The sequence below is a fragment of the Trachemys scripta genome, chromosome 8 (genome assembly GCF_013100865.1).
Source record: "Trachemys scripta elegans isolate TJP31775 chromosome 8, CAS_Tse_1.0, whole genome shotgun sequence".
NCBI lineage: Eukaryota > Metazoa > Chordata > Testudines > Emydidae > Trachemys > Trachemys scripta.
The window spans coordinates 64,108,743-64,124,976 of NC_048305.1; the positions used below are offsets into that span (position 1 = coordinate 64,108,743).

Consider the following 16,234-nt stretch of genomic DNA (forward strand, 5'->3'; position numbering starts at 1 on the left):
GGTGTGATTCATAGCTCAAGGAGACATACCCACATTAGCTTTGATTGAGATAGTGTGCTAAAGATAGAGTGTAGCCACAGCAGTGTGACTGATGGGACAGGCTAGCCACCCCACGTACGTCCGTAGTGTCTCTGACAGGCACATACCCTCAGTAGCTAGCCATTTCCACCACTCAAGCTGCTGGGACTACTATCGGTTTTTAGTACGGAAGCTTGATGAGAGCTAGCACAAGTATATCTCCTGGAGCTGGGAATCACACGCCGAGCTTGAAGTGTAGACATACCCTGGGAGGTAGAGAACTATATTATCCTCTATTTACAAATGGGATGCTGAGGTACTCAGAGACTAAGTCTCTGGAGTTCCAGGCTAGTACCCTAACCACTGGACCACCTTTCCTCTCTACCTGCTTTTGGGGCTATTTGGTTAAGTTCCAGAATTTGTCCAATTTACTGGATATAGCATCCCATCAATGTGCACTAGTTTTGGATTTGTTTGTCATTCCCAGCTGGTTCTGACAAATTAATCAGTCACAGGACTGGTCAACTTTCCAATTTACTGCATACAGAAGAAGAACTAGTTTGTTCACATATTGTGAAACACACGTAGCTCACTACTGCCCATTTTATCTGCAGACCTTGATTCATCTTTGCTTGCATTTTTCATCATACCCTAAAGTTTCCAGTCAGTTCATTTCAGGATGGATCTGTTAATAACTGACAAAAATTACAAGGCAGGAATGTTCAGGTTATTTTAATTGCTAAATGTTTTATACACTGTTTTCATTTTAAAAAAAGAAAATTAAGATTGTGCATGTTTAAACTTTAACCAAAAGGAACAATCGTTTCTATATAATTCTGTTAAAATACATTGTGGTTGCATCTACTAAATTATTTTCTTTTCCCAAAAGTCTGTTTTAACAGTGATGGTAAAAAGGTCTGAATGTTTTCCTGAACAAAACCAACATTCTGGTACAAGATCAACGTTGCTAGTGAGATTTCCCATACTTCCTCCTTTTGGCCAGGTGGGAAATACTGCTGCTTCTACCAGCATATTAGCAAAAATAGGAAGTGCAGAAGCATATGTGATTTCGTTTTAAGCATCAAAAAAAGGTTTGGCTTTGGTTTGAGTTTGGGGTGAAGATTTGGCTCAGATCTTCTTTTATCCAAACCCAGTTGCCTGCTTTACTTGAAATTAGTTGTAGAAATGTACCTTTGATCAAAGACATAAATAAATGAGTGTGTAACCAATACATGTAAACTGCAATCCAGGCAAATATGCCAAAAAAAACCCAGGAGATAATCTGTGAATATTACAAATAACTGGTTAATGGATATTGAACATAAGATGCTGGTTAAAGATACAGTTAGATGCTTATTTTCATTCATCCTCAGGAACCATCAGAGATCAGATATAAATAATAGAAAGTAAAAAAGTTATTTGTAAATATACATTTTTGAAGCTAATGGTAGCCCTGAGAGCTCCCAGGCTCCTGGCTCCATGACAGAAAGTCCCAGGTCTTCTCAGTGACTGAGCTAGCTCTGTGGCAAGGAATCCGGAAGCCCTAAGAGACATGGCTGAACCAGGAGCCTCAGACTTGGGCTCTCTGCCATGGAATATCTTTTTGAAATTTTCAAAATAAATGCTTCAATTCTTTGTCAATGAAATGTTTTTGGAACATCCCTTCCATGGAAAATTTTCACTCTTTGTTCTGAAACAGAATGATTTTTTTAAAATCAAAATTCCAGAATGTCCCACAGAAGGGGACCAGATATAGTATTATCAACCACAAACTGTCAATTTCCTTATTGTAGAATTCTCTATAGTCTTGTCTGTTATATACAAACTTTACAAACAAATGCTCTTGGGGCTTGAGCCAAAGAGCCAGTATGAAGCATGAGGCGGGAGACTGTCATGTGAATAATTCTTGGCACAGGGTTGGGTGCCAAGAAAAATCTCTTAATGTCATTAGAGGACACTTAAAACATATTTTTGGATTAAAGTATCCAAGTTTCCCTGTTCCTTCTCCATTTAAAACACCATTACCAAAATAACCTCTCCAAATTAACAGAGTTACACTGATTTATCCCAGCTGGGGATCTGGTCTCATGTTTTTAATTTCTTAATAACAACTTGCATATTTCTACTGGAATATTCAACACTCTGTGATATTAAGCAGCAGCTTTTATCTTGTGAACAAGGCAGAAATCTCACTTTATACATTAGAATTTCAGAGAATATTACATTTCATTCTGTTCAGTCACCATGTCATGTATTGATTGTATTTTACACACCCTTAGACATCCTCAATAAAAATAAATAAATAAATAATTGGCTTAGTGGACAAGTCATCAATATTGTGGTTAAACTAAAGATTACTTATTCCTGTGTTTACATTTAGGGTATACCAGACTCCCCTCTAAACATTGTACCCTAAGTCCAGAAGATGTTGGATCCAATTTATATCCCCATCTACACACAAATTGAACAAAGACCCCTGATAAAACATAGAATTTTTTTTCATAAGGCCGTCTCAGCTGTATTTTGTTCCTCTCCATATCCTCTGGGGTTATAGTACAAGGCTCTGCAAAAAAAAAAAAAAAAAAAAAAAAAAAAAATGGCACTTCAGTTATTTGCACATGGGTCTGACCTGGACATTTGACTCAACAGCACTTTATTTGTATAATACATCTTCTCAAATACTTCAAATAAATCAAAAGATCAGAGCTATTTTCTCTTTACCTCTGATGTTACAGAGCCAGATGCTCCAGTAAAGAGTGTAGACCTTCTTCCCTTCTGTCATAGATCCTAGCAAATGCCCCCTTCTGGACACTTGCTAAGTCCAGCCATTGTCACAATTTTAAGGGCCCTAAGCACACTCTCAGGGCTCAGACCTTTCATCTGGCACCCGCTGTCCAATTGCCTAGCGCCTGGATGCAAAGATGACTCTTCAGAGTCCCTTGCACCTAAACCCACCCTCTCCCAGAACTCCACCCAAAAGGTGTGAAGCTCCTGGTTTACAGTTTAATTCTCCCAGGGGCACACAGCAGTTAGGAAGCAGTTCAGACACACACACACACTTTGCACAGCATATAACACATTTGCTCTTTTACTTAATGATATAAAATGCCAGAGAGTATAGACCACACAAAATAATAAAGCTCTGAGACAGCAATGTCCTACACTAGCTCACCCTGCTCTTGTGTGTCCTTGAGGAACCTTTTGGGTCCAGGAAAACAGGCAGTTCCCTGCCTCATTCAGCCTGTCACATGCTGGCTGGTCTCTCTTCCTCATGGAGTTCCTTACCCAGCTTGTGTGACCTTGTTCTCTCCTGCCCCAATCTTCTTCCTGTCTGGCCTTCGTTCCTGTTTGGTTGGCTATTTAAATCCCCCCGGCTTCCTTTGTTTTGTCTTTAGCGTCACTCTCCTTGGCTCCAACCTTCCTTTCTCCCTTCAGGATGTAGCTGCTTTTCAGCATAACCTTTGTGTCATTAACCGTAAATATTTCCCATTGTCCCTCTCTGGTATGTATCTGTTACAGGACTTGTCAGCAATGGTGGATCCATATACATATTGGCAGTTTTCCATAATATGTCACAATATCAACCAGATTTCATAAATTGTACAGTCATAGTCCCAATTTATCTCCTGCTGGAGAATTATGCAATCAAATGTCTATGGGGAAAATTTCTTTACAATAGAGCTGGGAAAATAGTGAGAGTAAATAAATATCCATAAATATTGTCTTAACTTCTAATTCATTTGTGATGTGACCATGTCCACACCAATTCTTACTTATTTACAGGGAATATTGGGGCGAGCATTGGCTCAGTTGAATGTAGGGTGAAGTCACAAGTTCATGCCACTACTGGGATTACACAGGAGTTCTGGTGAGGGGGAGAGTGAACAAAGGATTTAAAAGATAAATAAACTGGTGTGATCAATATCATGAACTGCCTTGATGAGGAGATTGCAGTACAGTGGGCCAAGAGGACGGATGCTGCAGCTGCAGTCCCTCCAGCTGAGTGGGCCAGCCCTTTATACCATCAGCAAGCAGGGCAGGACAGGGCAAGCAGAGCCAGTAATAGTGCTGTGGGGTGCCACAGACACTGGAGTGGGAACAGCTGTAAAAGCTGCAGGTGGTAAGGTCTTTGCTGCTGAAGTTGACCAGTGGGTGGTACCAGTGAGAGTAACTGCCACAGCTGGGCAGGTTCTCTCCATGAGTGGAGGCACACCCTGGGAAAGAGAAGGAGCTTGTGGAGGGCAAACAGCTCCTGAGGACCTGAAGGATGAAGCAAGATGGCTGGAGGAAAGCCACAGACTATATTCGGGTAGCCAGAATATAATGAATTCCTTTTAGCCTTAGGAAGAGAAATATTAATTAATTAATAATTAATCTGTTACATGATGCATAGAGAGTAGAGCTAGTCAGAAAATGAGGTTTTCTAACATTTTAGCAAAATACTAATTTAAAAAACTGATTGGCAATGCCATATGGTACCTTATGGGAGTTATAGTTCATCCGTCTCATAATCCCATTCTCCTCAGGGTCCCTGGTTGGACTGCATTTACTTTGATACACCATGGTATCCCCCACTGGGTGAGGATAAATTGTGCATCATGGGAATACCTGGCCATAGTTCATCATGGGAGATGTATTTCAGCTGGGGAGTCCAGCCCACAGTGAAGGATGCCACAGTTGAAGCATTGGAACTACAAGTACCACGAGGAACCACCACAGCATATCCAAATACAAAAATTTTTGGTCAGAAACTTAAAACTTTGATTTTTAGGTGTTTGGTTTTTCAACAATAAATAAAAAATTTACACAGAAAAAAGATTTTTTTGTGAATAAAAATTATTTCAGTCAAAAACCCAATTTTCAGTCAAAAAATGTTTAGATGGAAATATTTTAACCAGCCCTAAAAGGAGGAGTCACATCACTCACACAAGCATCACACAAATATATTAGGCTCAGTCATCAATGCTCATGCTCAGCACCATCTGTGGAGGAGGCAAAGATTGTCTAAAAACCACTTTTATGCCTCCCCTGACCCTGGAGATAGCTGGGGACTGATCCCGACCCCATATCTCTGCAGAATTTAGAGCAGCCACAGGACTACCCCAACTTACAAAAGCTAGAATGGCCCCGTAGGGACTGTTCTGCTGGCCAGAAATTTGTTCAGTGCACCTCAATCTGTCCCTGTCCCCTTGGGCCCCCTCCTCACCCCAGATGGTTCCAGCTTTGTGCCATCCCAGGATTCTCCCAAAACTGAGAGAATCCTCAGCTGCCCCTTAAAGTACTCTCCTCTGGTAATACAAATAAATAGTAAATAATAAATAATAATGTTTTGCTTTTCCAATATTTTACAGTGACCCTAGCAGGGACCGGAATTTATCCCATTTCACTGTTGTGAAATCTTTACATAAATAAGACCCAGAAATTCAGGGCTAGAATTCTGCAGTGAGCATCAGGAGCAGAAACAGAAGCAGCATTCTCATCACACGGACAGAGCATTAGACAAGAAGCTATGCACAAACGTAATATGCAGGTGCTGATAATTATGTGGAAATATGGAATCGCTCCTATCCCACCCTCATTTGAACCTTTTCTCTCAAGAATGTAAAGATGCTGATGAAGATGACTCTTGTGTAATGAAATGTAACAAAAGACCCAGACTTTAGAGACAGAAGCAGGAATCGCTCTGATATGTTGATAGGCACTAATGCTAGCCTGAATCCTACAAACGCCAGAGCCCAAATATGGAGTCTACTAAATTTTTTTCTCTTTCCTTCTTTCCACATTCTATCATCCCTAATTATTAACTAATTGAATTCTAAGGGACTCCAGGAAAGGAGGCAACAAATTCCATATTCTCGGTGTGTGAATGGTGGCAGGTTTTCCCCATTCACTACATTATGGGGCATGTACTTATTGGTGCTCAGAATCCTTTCTGGTTATTTTCCACCACCATCTCCATGGGTTTCACCTCTGCTACTAGTCTCATACTCTGGCTATGTGTATTGCGTGTAAGCAGGCAGCGTTGTTCATTTTAAAAAATAACACCGCTTCATAACACACCACTGTTCTGTTTCGTATAATTGATTTTTGTACATACCTAAGCAAACCGGTGGGTCTGTCCATTGTCCAGAGTCACATCTAACACTTTGAGGTCCCTCCAATATATGCAAACTTTTGCATTTGTAATCCACTGTTGAATTTAGTACATATTGTTTTAATGGGAATGAAACAATGTCTCCATTATCAATTCTTGGTGGAGGCCCACACTTTCCACCAGCCTCTGAAATGAAGTATAGAAATAGAGAATAAAACTACTGGGCACTATTTAGTTACTGTAAATGCTGTAATATGTCAGTACAGCACTATTAATTCACTCTGATTTGTAGACCAGGAAAAATCAAAGGAAAAAGTGAAAAATAGCTATACTGATATTGGAACTGAAACCAAAATATTAAGTCATACTGACATTGAAGTTGCAGCAGTACTGTATGAAACTGATGGCAGTGTTCTCCCACTGGTTTTTGAGTATTATGATTCCTGATGTGGGAGAACACTTTAACCTGTCTGGTCATTCAATGACAGACCTGCGGGTGGCTATATTACAACAGAAAAACTTCAAAAACAGACTCCAAGGAGAGACTGCTGAGCTTGAATTGATATGCAAACTAGACACAATCAACTCAGGATTGAATAAGGACTGGGAATGGTTGAGCCATTACAAACATTGAATCTATCTCCCCTTGTAAGTATTCTCACACTTCTTATCAAACTGTCTGTACTGGGCTATCTTGATTATCACTTCAAAAGTTTTTTTTCTGTTACTTAATTGGCCTCTCAGAGGTGGTAAGACAACTCCCACCTGTTTATGCTCTCTGTATGTGTGTATATATATATCTCCTCCATATATGTTCCATTCTATATGCATCCGAAGAAGTGGGCTGTAGTCCACAAAAGCTTATGCTCTAATAAATTTGTTAGTCTTTAAGGTGCCACAAGTACTCCTGTTCTTTTTGCGGATACAGACTAACACGGCTGCTACTCTGAAACCTCTTCCACTTCTTGTTACTTAAGTAGTCACTGTCCTGTGCAGAGCCTCATTTCTCCATGAACACATGTTAACAACTGAGGTATTTCAGACAGTGGTTGAGTGCATTAGAGCATTAGACACCATGTTCTTCCTGTGGTGACTAAATATTGGGAGGAGGGGGAGGAAAGAGACTAAAGGGAGATGAGTGATGGAGGGTAAAAACTAGGTAAGAGGATACAAGCTAAGGAGAGAAATGGAGAAAATGGGTTAAAAAGTGTAACATAAAACACCAAATGAAAAAAGGAAGAAACACTGACTAGATAAGAAAATGAGCAATGAGAATTTAAGAAATTAAACAAGAGATAAAGAGGAGAAAAATAAGAAAAGAAAAGATGCCAAGGAGAAAAACCATTGGTACCAATAAGAAGTGATATAATCATGGATGAAGTTAATGCTTCGCTCTCTGGAAAAGCCCTTGGGCCTGACAGATTAATAATGGATTATAAACATATAGGAAAGAGAAGAACCACTCATCATTTGATAGTTACTCTCAATAAATATCAAATGATATTTATTTGATTAGTAAAATAGCCCAGAGTGCTAACAGGGCTGCAAAGGATTGTTTCTGCACGGGGAAGTCATCAGCTGAAAAAGGCAGTGTCTGGAGGGATTGTGTTGGGGCAGAGATGACCTGCAGCATGTAGCCTTAGCCAATTCTGAGCTATGGAGTTGTCCCTTACACGTTTTCAACCATCATCGGCCTCAGAATCAGGCTCAAAGTCACTTTTCCCCCACCCATCCTCAGCTGTGCTTAACTCACACTTGGCCCAGCTGAAGAACTGGCCCCGTCTCTTGAAGGCACTGGCCCACATTTGGAGCCATGTGTAGCCTTTCCAAGCTAAGGAGTATTCTGGAAGCCACTGTGCCATAGGGAGAGAACACCTCCTGAGCTCAATGATGCACGGGGGTCTGTGCATGCTGCACCACCCCTAAGACAAAAGGGGGCAGTGTTGCCAACTCTCATGATTTTGTCATGAATTACATGGTATTTCACGTGTTTTTTTAATTCCAGCTCCTGGGGTCATGTTATGTGAGAATTTCAGCTGTTATTAAAAAATAAAAAGATGCTAAACCTCATGGTTGTGGAGGAGAACTTGAAAACATGGCCCAGAGGGTTCAAAACACAGATGACAAACACAAAGACCCCAGATTTATTATTTTTAAATATTTTATCATTGTTTAGTGAAATCTGATAAATTTAGCAGGCCTGATTCATAATTACTGAATGCTTGAGGTTGGCAATACAAGGAGAGTGTTCTCCCATTTGGGGTTGGCCAGATCCTCTAGCCAGTGTGAGCCAAGGCCCCTCCCCTTTCTGTCCTCTTTCCAGAAAGAACGAAAGGGCAACAGGCTCTGTACTGAGAGCAAGGACTGCAATATATGATTGTTTCCCCCTGCACCCCCCCAAAAAATATTAACAGAAATACCCTGGTTTTATTTTATTGTCAAAAGAACTGGAAAATTAAAATATTATATTTGTGGAAAATGTATGTGTTGAGAGAAAAGATCTTTCTGCTGAACAAAATTAGTTGGAAATGTTTCTGTCTGCTCTAGTTATTAGTAAAGGATGATTCATAAGCTCTTTGAGGCAGAGGCGGTCGCATTATATGTATGGCTACAGTGCCTAGCACAATGGGTCCCTAATACTACTATTTTGGGGAAGTTCTATGGCCTGTGTTATACAGTTGGTCACACTAGCTTATCACATCATATCCTTCTGGCCTTGGACTCTATGAATTTTCCTGCCCAAATAAGCAGGTTTGGGTAGCTATGGTTTCCTAAAATCAAATGCAGTCTATAGCACTTTAAATGGTGGGGCAATGTTTAATTTAAAGAAACTGTATTTTTTTCCTGAATTTAGAAGTTAACTTACACTTTTAAAAAAACATTTAAATTTTGTTTATATTTCATCCTTTGAACTTTTCATTTATTTTTATAAAAGTCATAATTACTTAAAATGGTTCATATTTATAGTATGATTTTGATTTTAATGTATATAAACAAACAAATTGCTATTAAAAAATAAATTGTTCCAATCGTAATGCTACCAGTGGCAGCTGAACAAGAAGGTCTTACTCCTTTTCAAGACTACATTACTTTTGCCACAGAGATTATAACAAGGAGTCCTTGTGGCACCTTAGAGACAAACAAATTTATTTGGGCGTAAGCTTTGTGGGCATGAAGTGGGTTTTAGCCCACAAAAGCTTATACCCAAATAAATTTGTTAGTCTCTAAGGTGCCACAAGGACTCCTCATTGTTTTTGCTGATACAGACTAACACGGCTACCAATCTGAAACCAGAGAGAATATATTCTACTTCTTTAACTGCATTACCACCTCCAGCTTCAAATTACATTTTCATAGTATTTTTTCCTGCAAATAAAAGGTAAATGGCAACCCCATAAGCACACACACACACATTATAGCCACAACATTAGAAATAATCATTTTAATGAGCAGAGGATGTTAACATTTACACTAAGAGTACAATAACTTTCTAGCTAATGGAAGAAGAACCATATCACTTATTTTTCTGATTTTTTGTTTCTAAACAAAGCAATGGAATGTACAGCTTTTGGGTTTCCCAGAGGCTCTAGTTGGGGGTGGGCGGGCTACCTGGCTCCCCAGCTACTTGGGCTGATAATAAGTTTGAACTTATTTTAAATTTTGCTGATGGAAGAACGCTGAGTAACTGCCCGTTGCTAGGGTTCTCTCTCAATTAGCTATGTCTATAGTATTTTTATGTTGAAATTTCCATAAATTGGTGACATAATATCATCTTAAGAATTTTCACCCAGATAAAACCATACCAGCTTCCTCAAAAGTGGTCTCATGTATCTGGATTTTTGATATTTTTGGAGTGGGTCACAGACATAGATCTCTGTGTTATGGAAAACATCCAATATTTTTAAAATTGCTAATTTAAGGGGGGCTTTTCCAAGTTGATACTCACTAAAGATGACCTAATTCAAAGCTGGCTGATTGCACCAAGTTGCATGGCTCCAAGGTAGGCCTCTCACTATGAGGCGGGAAGTACATCAAGGCTGAATAAGCAACTTTCAAACAATAAGAATCAAGCGTAAGGCTGAGCTCTCTTGCCTTTTGGATCAACAAGACAATCTAGAGGGAAGACAGACATTCTGGAACTCTCACAACTAGGCCACCTCGGGGAGAGGAACTCACAACATCAACGAACAGGCTACACCTGCCTTTGGCTAGTCTTTCTGTAGCTGAAGGTCCACTAGTGAGAAGTGCTGTGCCAGCAACACCACCTTGACTGCACGTCCAGTTCCTACTCAGAGTCCAGAAGACTGTGAGAGCTAAAGAGTTTGCAAACTCTGTTATTTGAGATCTTATTTTTCCTTTTTCTATTTTTATTAGTTGTGAGACATCCCAGCTGTTTAATATTATTTAGTTTTAGGGTGTGAAATTGTGGTTGTGTGCATGCTTATGTAGAACACTACCCATAAAATCTTCACGGGGAAAGCACCAGAAGGAAATTTCCCTAGGTTAACACAGCCCTAAATAATGTCTCATAGAACTTATTCAATTGAGAGTATGTTCTGCATTCTATGTTTAAAAGTCCTGAGAGATTTGATATTGTCGTTTATGATAACTTGTCTTTTAACTTCTGATAAGTTGTCAAACTACTCCTTATCAAGAGTGTTCTGTTAAACTCTGAATTATAATATCTCTGTCAATGTGAGAGGAAAGTATTAACCACTACACTAGATGGAGGAAGCTTTGTAATTGGCTCTGGGATTGCAATTCAGATATTATCTTAATACTGAAACAAAATTATTATCTATTTAACGAGTGCAAAGTTATACATTTAATTGACTTTGGTAAAATTCCTTACTTGGGATTTACAACAAAATGGACAGCCACCTCCTCAGACTCCTTCTTAGAATTTATATGAATTTTTTTTGCATTAATTTGATGCTTTGACTAATTTGATTATTTAATTTCAATCCAATATTGAGACTAATTTGTTGATTTCTTGAACTTACAGCAATCTAATACAAATTAAACTAAACTAAAAGTAAAGTGTTACATTAATTTTATGAAATAGCAACTTAGCTTTGGTGATATGTTTTCTTGGTTTTATTTTAATTTGGTTTAATAGTTTTAGCAACATTTATAAAATCAATACAGTCACATTTCTTTCAATAAGTAACATGGGTTCAGAAACTTTGAAGGCATAGGCCAGTCAACCTAGAAGCCTGAGGAGCTCCCCCTAAATAAGTCTCTTGGTCTCACAGTCTATACAGAGCGCTGACCAGTAGAATTGTCCAGAAAGAGATAGGAGTATGTTTTCTTCTTCCTTAAAATCATTATTAATGTAAGCAGAGTCAGGATGAGCTCTACCCTGACATCTGGTGGTGAATGGTGGCGAGTTGTGGAAAAGAATTTCAGGGGCTGATCTTGTTTGCATAGGCACACCCACCCCGACTAGCATGAGCCCAAATGGTCACTTTGGCTGCTGTGGGATCCCCAGTTTCTCTGTTATTGGGGCAGGAAGAATAAATTGTTACCCTGGTTATGTGAATCAAGAACAATGAAACTGTTTTATGACAGAGGGACTCACCATCAACTAAGTAGCACTCGCTAGACATGGGACATGGCTTCCAAAACCCTGTGAATTGAGAGAGGTATTTGTACCTGATAGTATGGGCCCCCTTTAAGGGCCTGAAATACCAATTGCTCCTCCTTCTCTCTCTACTGTGGACTATCAAAGCTAATTTTAATTCCATTAGGAGTCTAGTTACAGGCCACTGAGCTGAATTCACTTTGGGCCAATGATGCACTAGCACTGAGGCTCCCCTACTACAAGCTGAAATCACTAAAGAGCTAAAATCAGTGAGTGCCGGGGCGGGAGGTGCCTGAAGATATGTTGCTGGCAGGGCAGAGCAAAGCAGTTTGTGGGATGACTGGAGCAGCTTGCGGGACAGCTGGTGAAGCGGCTGGCCGAGCGGAGCAGTTCGTGGGATGGCTGAAGCGGCTCACGGGACGGCTGGTGGAGCAGAGCGGCTGGTGGAGTGGCTCGCAGTGAAGGCTGCAGCAGAACCCCATGGAGAGGCGGGGCAGTTGGTCTCGGACCACGTAAGGTGCCCCTTAACGCCACTGTGCCCACCCCCCGCCCCCCAGGCTGGGAGGTAAAACTCTGCAGATAAACTTTTGAACTCTCGGGCTGCACTGACCAGGGACTTTTGGGTTGTTGGACTTAAAATCCTGAGGGGAAAAGGATACTGCCAAACTTACTTGGGGGTGGAGGGTGGCTCTTTTGTTCATGGTTTGTGTTATGAATCCTGTTTATGTTGGGGAAACACCACAATGCCACATTGTTTCCCTCCTTTATTACACTCAGACTCTGCTTGCGAGAGGGGAAGTACTGCCTCTTAGAGGCACCGGGGGGGGGGGTATGTAATTGTCCCAGGTTACTGGGTGGGGGCTCGAGACGGTTTTGCATTGTGTTATTGAAACAGGACCTCTAGATACTGAACCCGGCCCTTGTTGCTGCTAACTCAGACGGGCAGAAGGGTTACATTAATATTATTGGACCTTTTGAAGACTTGCGAGACCAAATGGTAATGACTGGAGTTGAAAAAGCTGTCATCCTTATACAAAAGGGGGGAATTATCTGTGGGATAGTAAAATGGGAATGTTTGTTAAAAATAAACAAAGGATAGATTATTTCAGTCAGAATGCTTTAAAACTTCCTCAGAAGGTCTGAGGTTGCCTCAGATAAACTATAGCTATATATCCCTCCTCATGCACTTGTTTGTAATCCTCTGACACAGATTCGGACATCTGGCCTTCCTCCCTGGAAAAGGAAGGTTTCTTGACACCCCCTTTTCACCCTTTGGTCTTAGGTATTTGGCCCTGTGACAGTGTTCTGGGACTTTGTGGTGTGATATACACTGGGGAGATGTTTTCCTTTTAAGAAGTTTCTACTGTTGATAAAACTCTTTTGTTGCAGGTGGCATGAGTGAGTGAATGAGATACAAATGGAGATGGAGTATGAGAGATCATATTCTTTTTTGGTGTTTGTCCCACTCTGCTTTATGTCTGTTTATGCTGCAAAATTTTGTTGTTCTACTTCCTATTTCACTTTTGTTGGGAATTAAATGAGTCCCAGAGCTTTAGCAAGCACTGACAATGGGAAATTAGTTGGGGTTGTCATGACAACAGTTGCCAGGAAAAGCAAGAACTAATTGCCTGGATTTGATCCTGAAACACTAGGTGAGGCTTGGTGAGGAAACAGAGTCTGGTCAATCAGGACAGAGGAAGGGCCAAATAAAAACAGGTTTCCTCAGTTTGTTAGGTGTGGATGATTCCAAAAGAGTGGGAGCCTTGTGTGTGCTGGTGGGGTTGAGCCTGTGAACTGGAACTGTTTAAGAACTAGTGCCAGGATAGGGAAGTTGAGGGCAGTATACTGCAACTATGATGCTGTTAATTTAAAGGTTGAAAGCTACAGGCATTCTGAATCTGGATGCTGAAACCGTTGAAGTTCATGTGCTGAGACTGAACCTGGGAAGATTGTGTAAGGGAAAATCAAGTGTGAAACCTGAATTCTTTTTTATTCTTTGGGCATGTTCTTTCACAGTTTTGGGAAGGATGAAAAGATTATATTATAGAAAGAGAGCACTTGTGACTCTGTTTTATTAAACCTAGACACATCAATTGAGAGGTCCCTGTAACAAGTCCTATGCTCCTGTTTCAGAGGGAGGCAAGAAATTGGGCTCAGGGATTGTTCAAAAAATATTTTGAATAAGTAGGGTTCTTCCTCCCCACAAAGAGGTTTGGCTTAATGATTGCCCTCCCACTCTGGGGTTTGCCTGTGGCTCTCCCAAGGAATGGTTTGGGCTCAAGAATGAACTCTCCAGCAGCCTGATGCCTTAGGATTGACTTGCCCAAGATGGGAGGTCCCTATACTCTACCCCTTTCTGACACATGGGGTTTACCTGGGTCTGCATTTCCTCTGAAGGCTTGAGCCTGGAATATTGTGGGAGACCTCTAGGAGACCTTTGACAAGTGGCAGGAGTGGGAAGGGGTCTGGGCAAAAATGCCCCTTAGCCCACTACCTGGTAGTGGCACTGTGCATGTTGTGTCTAATGCTGCCTTTCTGTGATCCTATATGAGGTGGAGGCAGTGCAATCTTCAATCTGCTGCACTGTCTTTCTGGTGTTGCCATTTTGAAAATGGAGGCATGGGAATGGGAACTACTTGCCACTGGAGCTGGCTTTTCAAGTTCCACCTGCCCCTTTCTCCATCTGATGGAGGGGACAGAGGTGACTGCACCGGGGCTGCTGAAATGCTTCCTGCATATTGGAATCAGAGCTGAATTCTCCTTGCTTCTATCTTTCGTTCCTGGATAGGCATCAAGGTGACCCCCAAGTCACACAATATAAGGAGAAAGATACAGAGAAGTAAAAGCTTCTTAGTATGAATGCAGCTTTTGATTCCAACAGTATCTTCATTTTTAGGATATGTATAAATAATAAAATAAAATACCTCTGCACTCTGGTGATTCTGACCATTTTTTCTTCTGACATGTCACTGTCTGTGACCCAATGAGGCTCAGCCCTTGTTGACATCGATAGCGCACTCTCTCACCAGGCAAATACTTTTGGTTTCTATACCCTAGAATCTGACCATTAGTAAGTGCAGGTGGAGGTCCACACATCATATCTGAAAAGATATATGGACATATTTACAGTCACTGACACATTTCCAAGAAATACTTCAGTTGAACCAAATCTTTAATGACATTTCATTAGCTATGTATCTTTTCTATTCAGATCCTCCAGCCAAGGCACGTAACTTATCCTGTTTAGTTTATCAGAACCTTTTTAATTGCAGAGAACCAATTGACAAACCTTTTTAATTTCAGAGATTAATATAATTAAGCTGAAATACCCTGGGTCTATGGAAAATAGATCCTGTCAAACTAAACAGATATATTTTTGATGAAATTACAAGTTTTGTTAAGTGATGATGTAACAGGCTTAGACTTCTGTAAAACATTTGACTTGGTACTACATGACACTTTGATTCAAAAACTAGAACTATACAAAATTAACATGGCATACATTAAATTGATTAAAAACTGGCTAACTGATAGGACTCAAAATGTAACTGTAACTGGGAATCATCATCAAGCAAGCATGTCCCTACAAGGATCCTGTAGGGATCGGTCCTTGGTCTTGTTTTATTTAACATTTTTATCAATGACCAGTTTTATCTGCGCTTGAGTCGGCTGCAGCCCTGCTCACAAAGAGAATATCAAAGAGAATATTGCTGACAGGAATGGGGTGGGATTTCAATGGACACCAGAACTTCCCCCCACATCCTTCAAAAAAAAGATGAACAAGAGAGACTTCTGAATTATTGAGGGGTTGAAAACATAAAAACATAAGAAACAGCATACAAGTCTTTTTCCTAACTTCTCCAAATGGAAACCTCTTAAAGTCAGCTTGTTTGGCTGCAAATATTTGCATCACTTTGATTTTACTCATTTCAAATTTAACTTTTACTACACTTCATTTTTTAAAAAATTTTCCTTTCCTATTTTTAAGGAGACACCATTTGCAGACTCCCTCACTTACAGATGTCCATATGGACTATGACAAGAGTGAAGGACACACTGATTTTACCCACAGTTGGCAAAATTAATAATAAGGGGGTTAGGGGTAGGGCTGCAGCACCCCTCTCTCTGAACTGTCCATTGAGCTGGCCCCATATGGTGCTGGTGGAGTACTGAATGTTGTACCCATTTTAACGGCCAGATTCTGCCTGGCCCTAATACAGGTGCTCACTTGTGGCAAGGGTGCAAGGAGCCTTCCCCCACTTTTGAATAGCTTACATAGGGGCCAGGGACAATTTCAATCCCTATGCTCAGATGCATGTAAGGCCTGCTTTCTCTCTACTAGTGGTACATGGTTCTAAAAGGGGTAAGGAGGCAGGTCCACAGCTCCATCTTTCTACACACTAGCCCATAAAGCTGACAAGCTGTGGAGTGGGGGAAATGAGCTGCAACCAAGGAGAGTACTAGCGACATTCATTCAGACTCTGCTTGCCAAGGATGTTTCAGAAGGGATTCTGCAACCTCCTCACCTTACTTGACAC

General features: G+C 40.6%; 1 protein-coding gene across 1 annotated transcript in view; it reads right to left on the reverse strand.

Annotated features, from left to right (window-relative positions):
- Window positions 1–750: 750 nt before the first annotated feature.
- Window positions 751–16,234, reverse strand: part of LOC117881258 (complement factor H-like) — a 34,529-nt gene continuing 19,045 nt past the window's right edge. The window contains exons 9-11 of the mRNA XM_034778265.1: window positions 14,621–14,797; window positions 6,116–6,298; window positions 751–2,581 (exon numbers count right to left, since the gene is read on the reverse strand). Coding sequence (XP_034634156.1) covers window positions 2,373–2,581; window positions 6,116–6,298; window positions 14,621–14,797 — 569 coding nt within the window. The 3' untranslated portion in view covers window positions 751–2,372. The remainder of the gene's footprint in view (window positions 2,582–6,115; window positions 6,299–14,620; window positions 14,798–16,234) is intronic.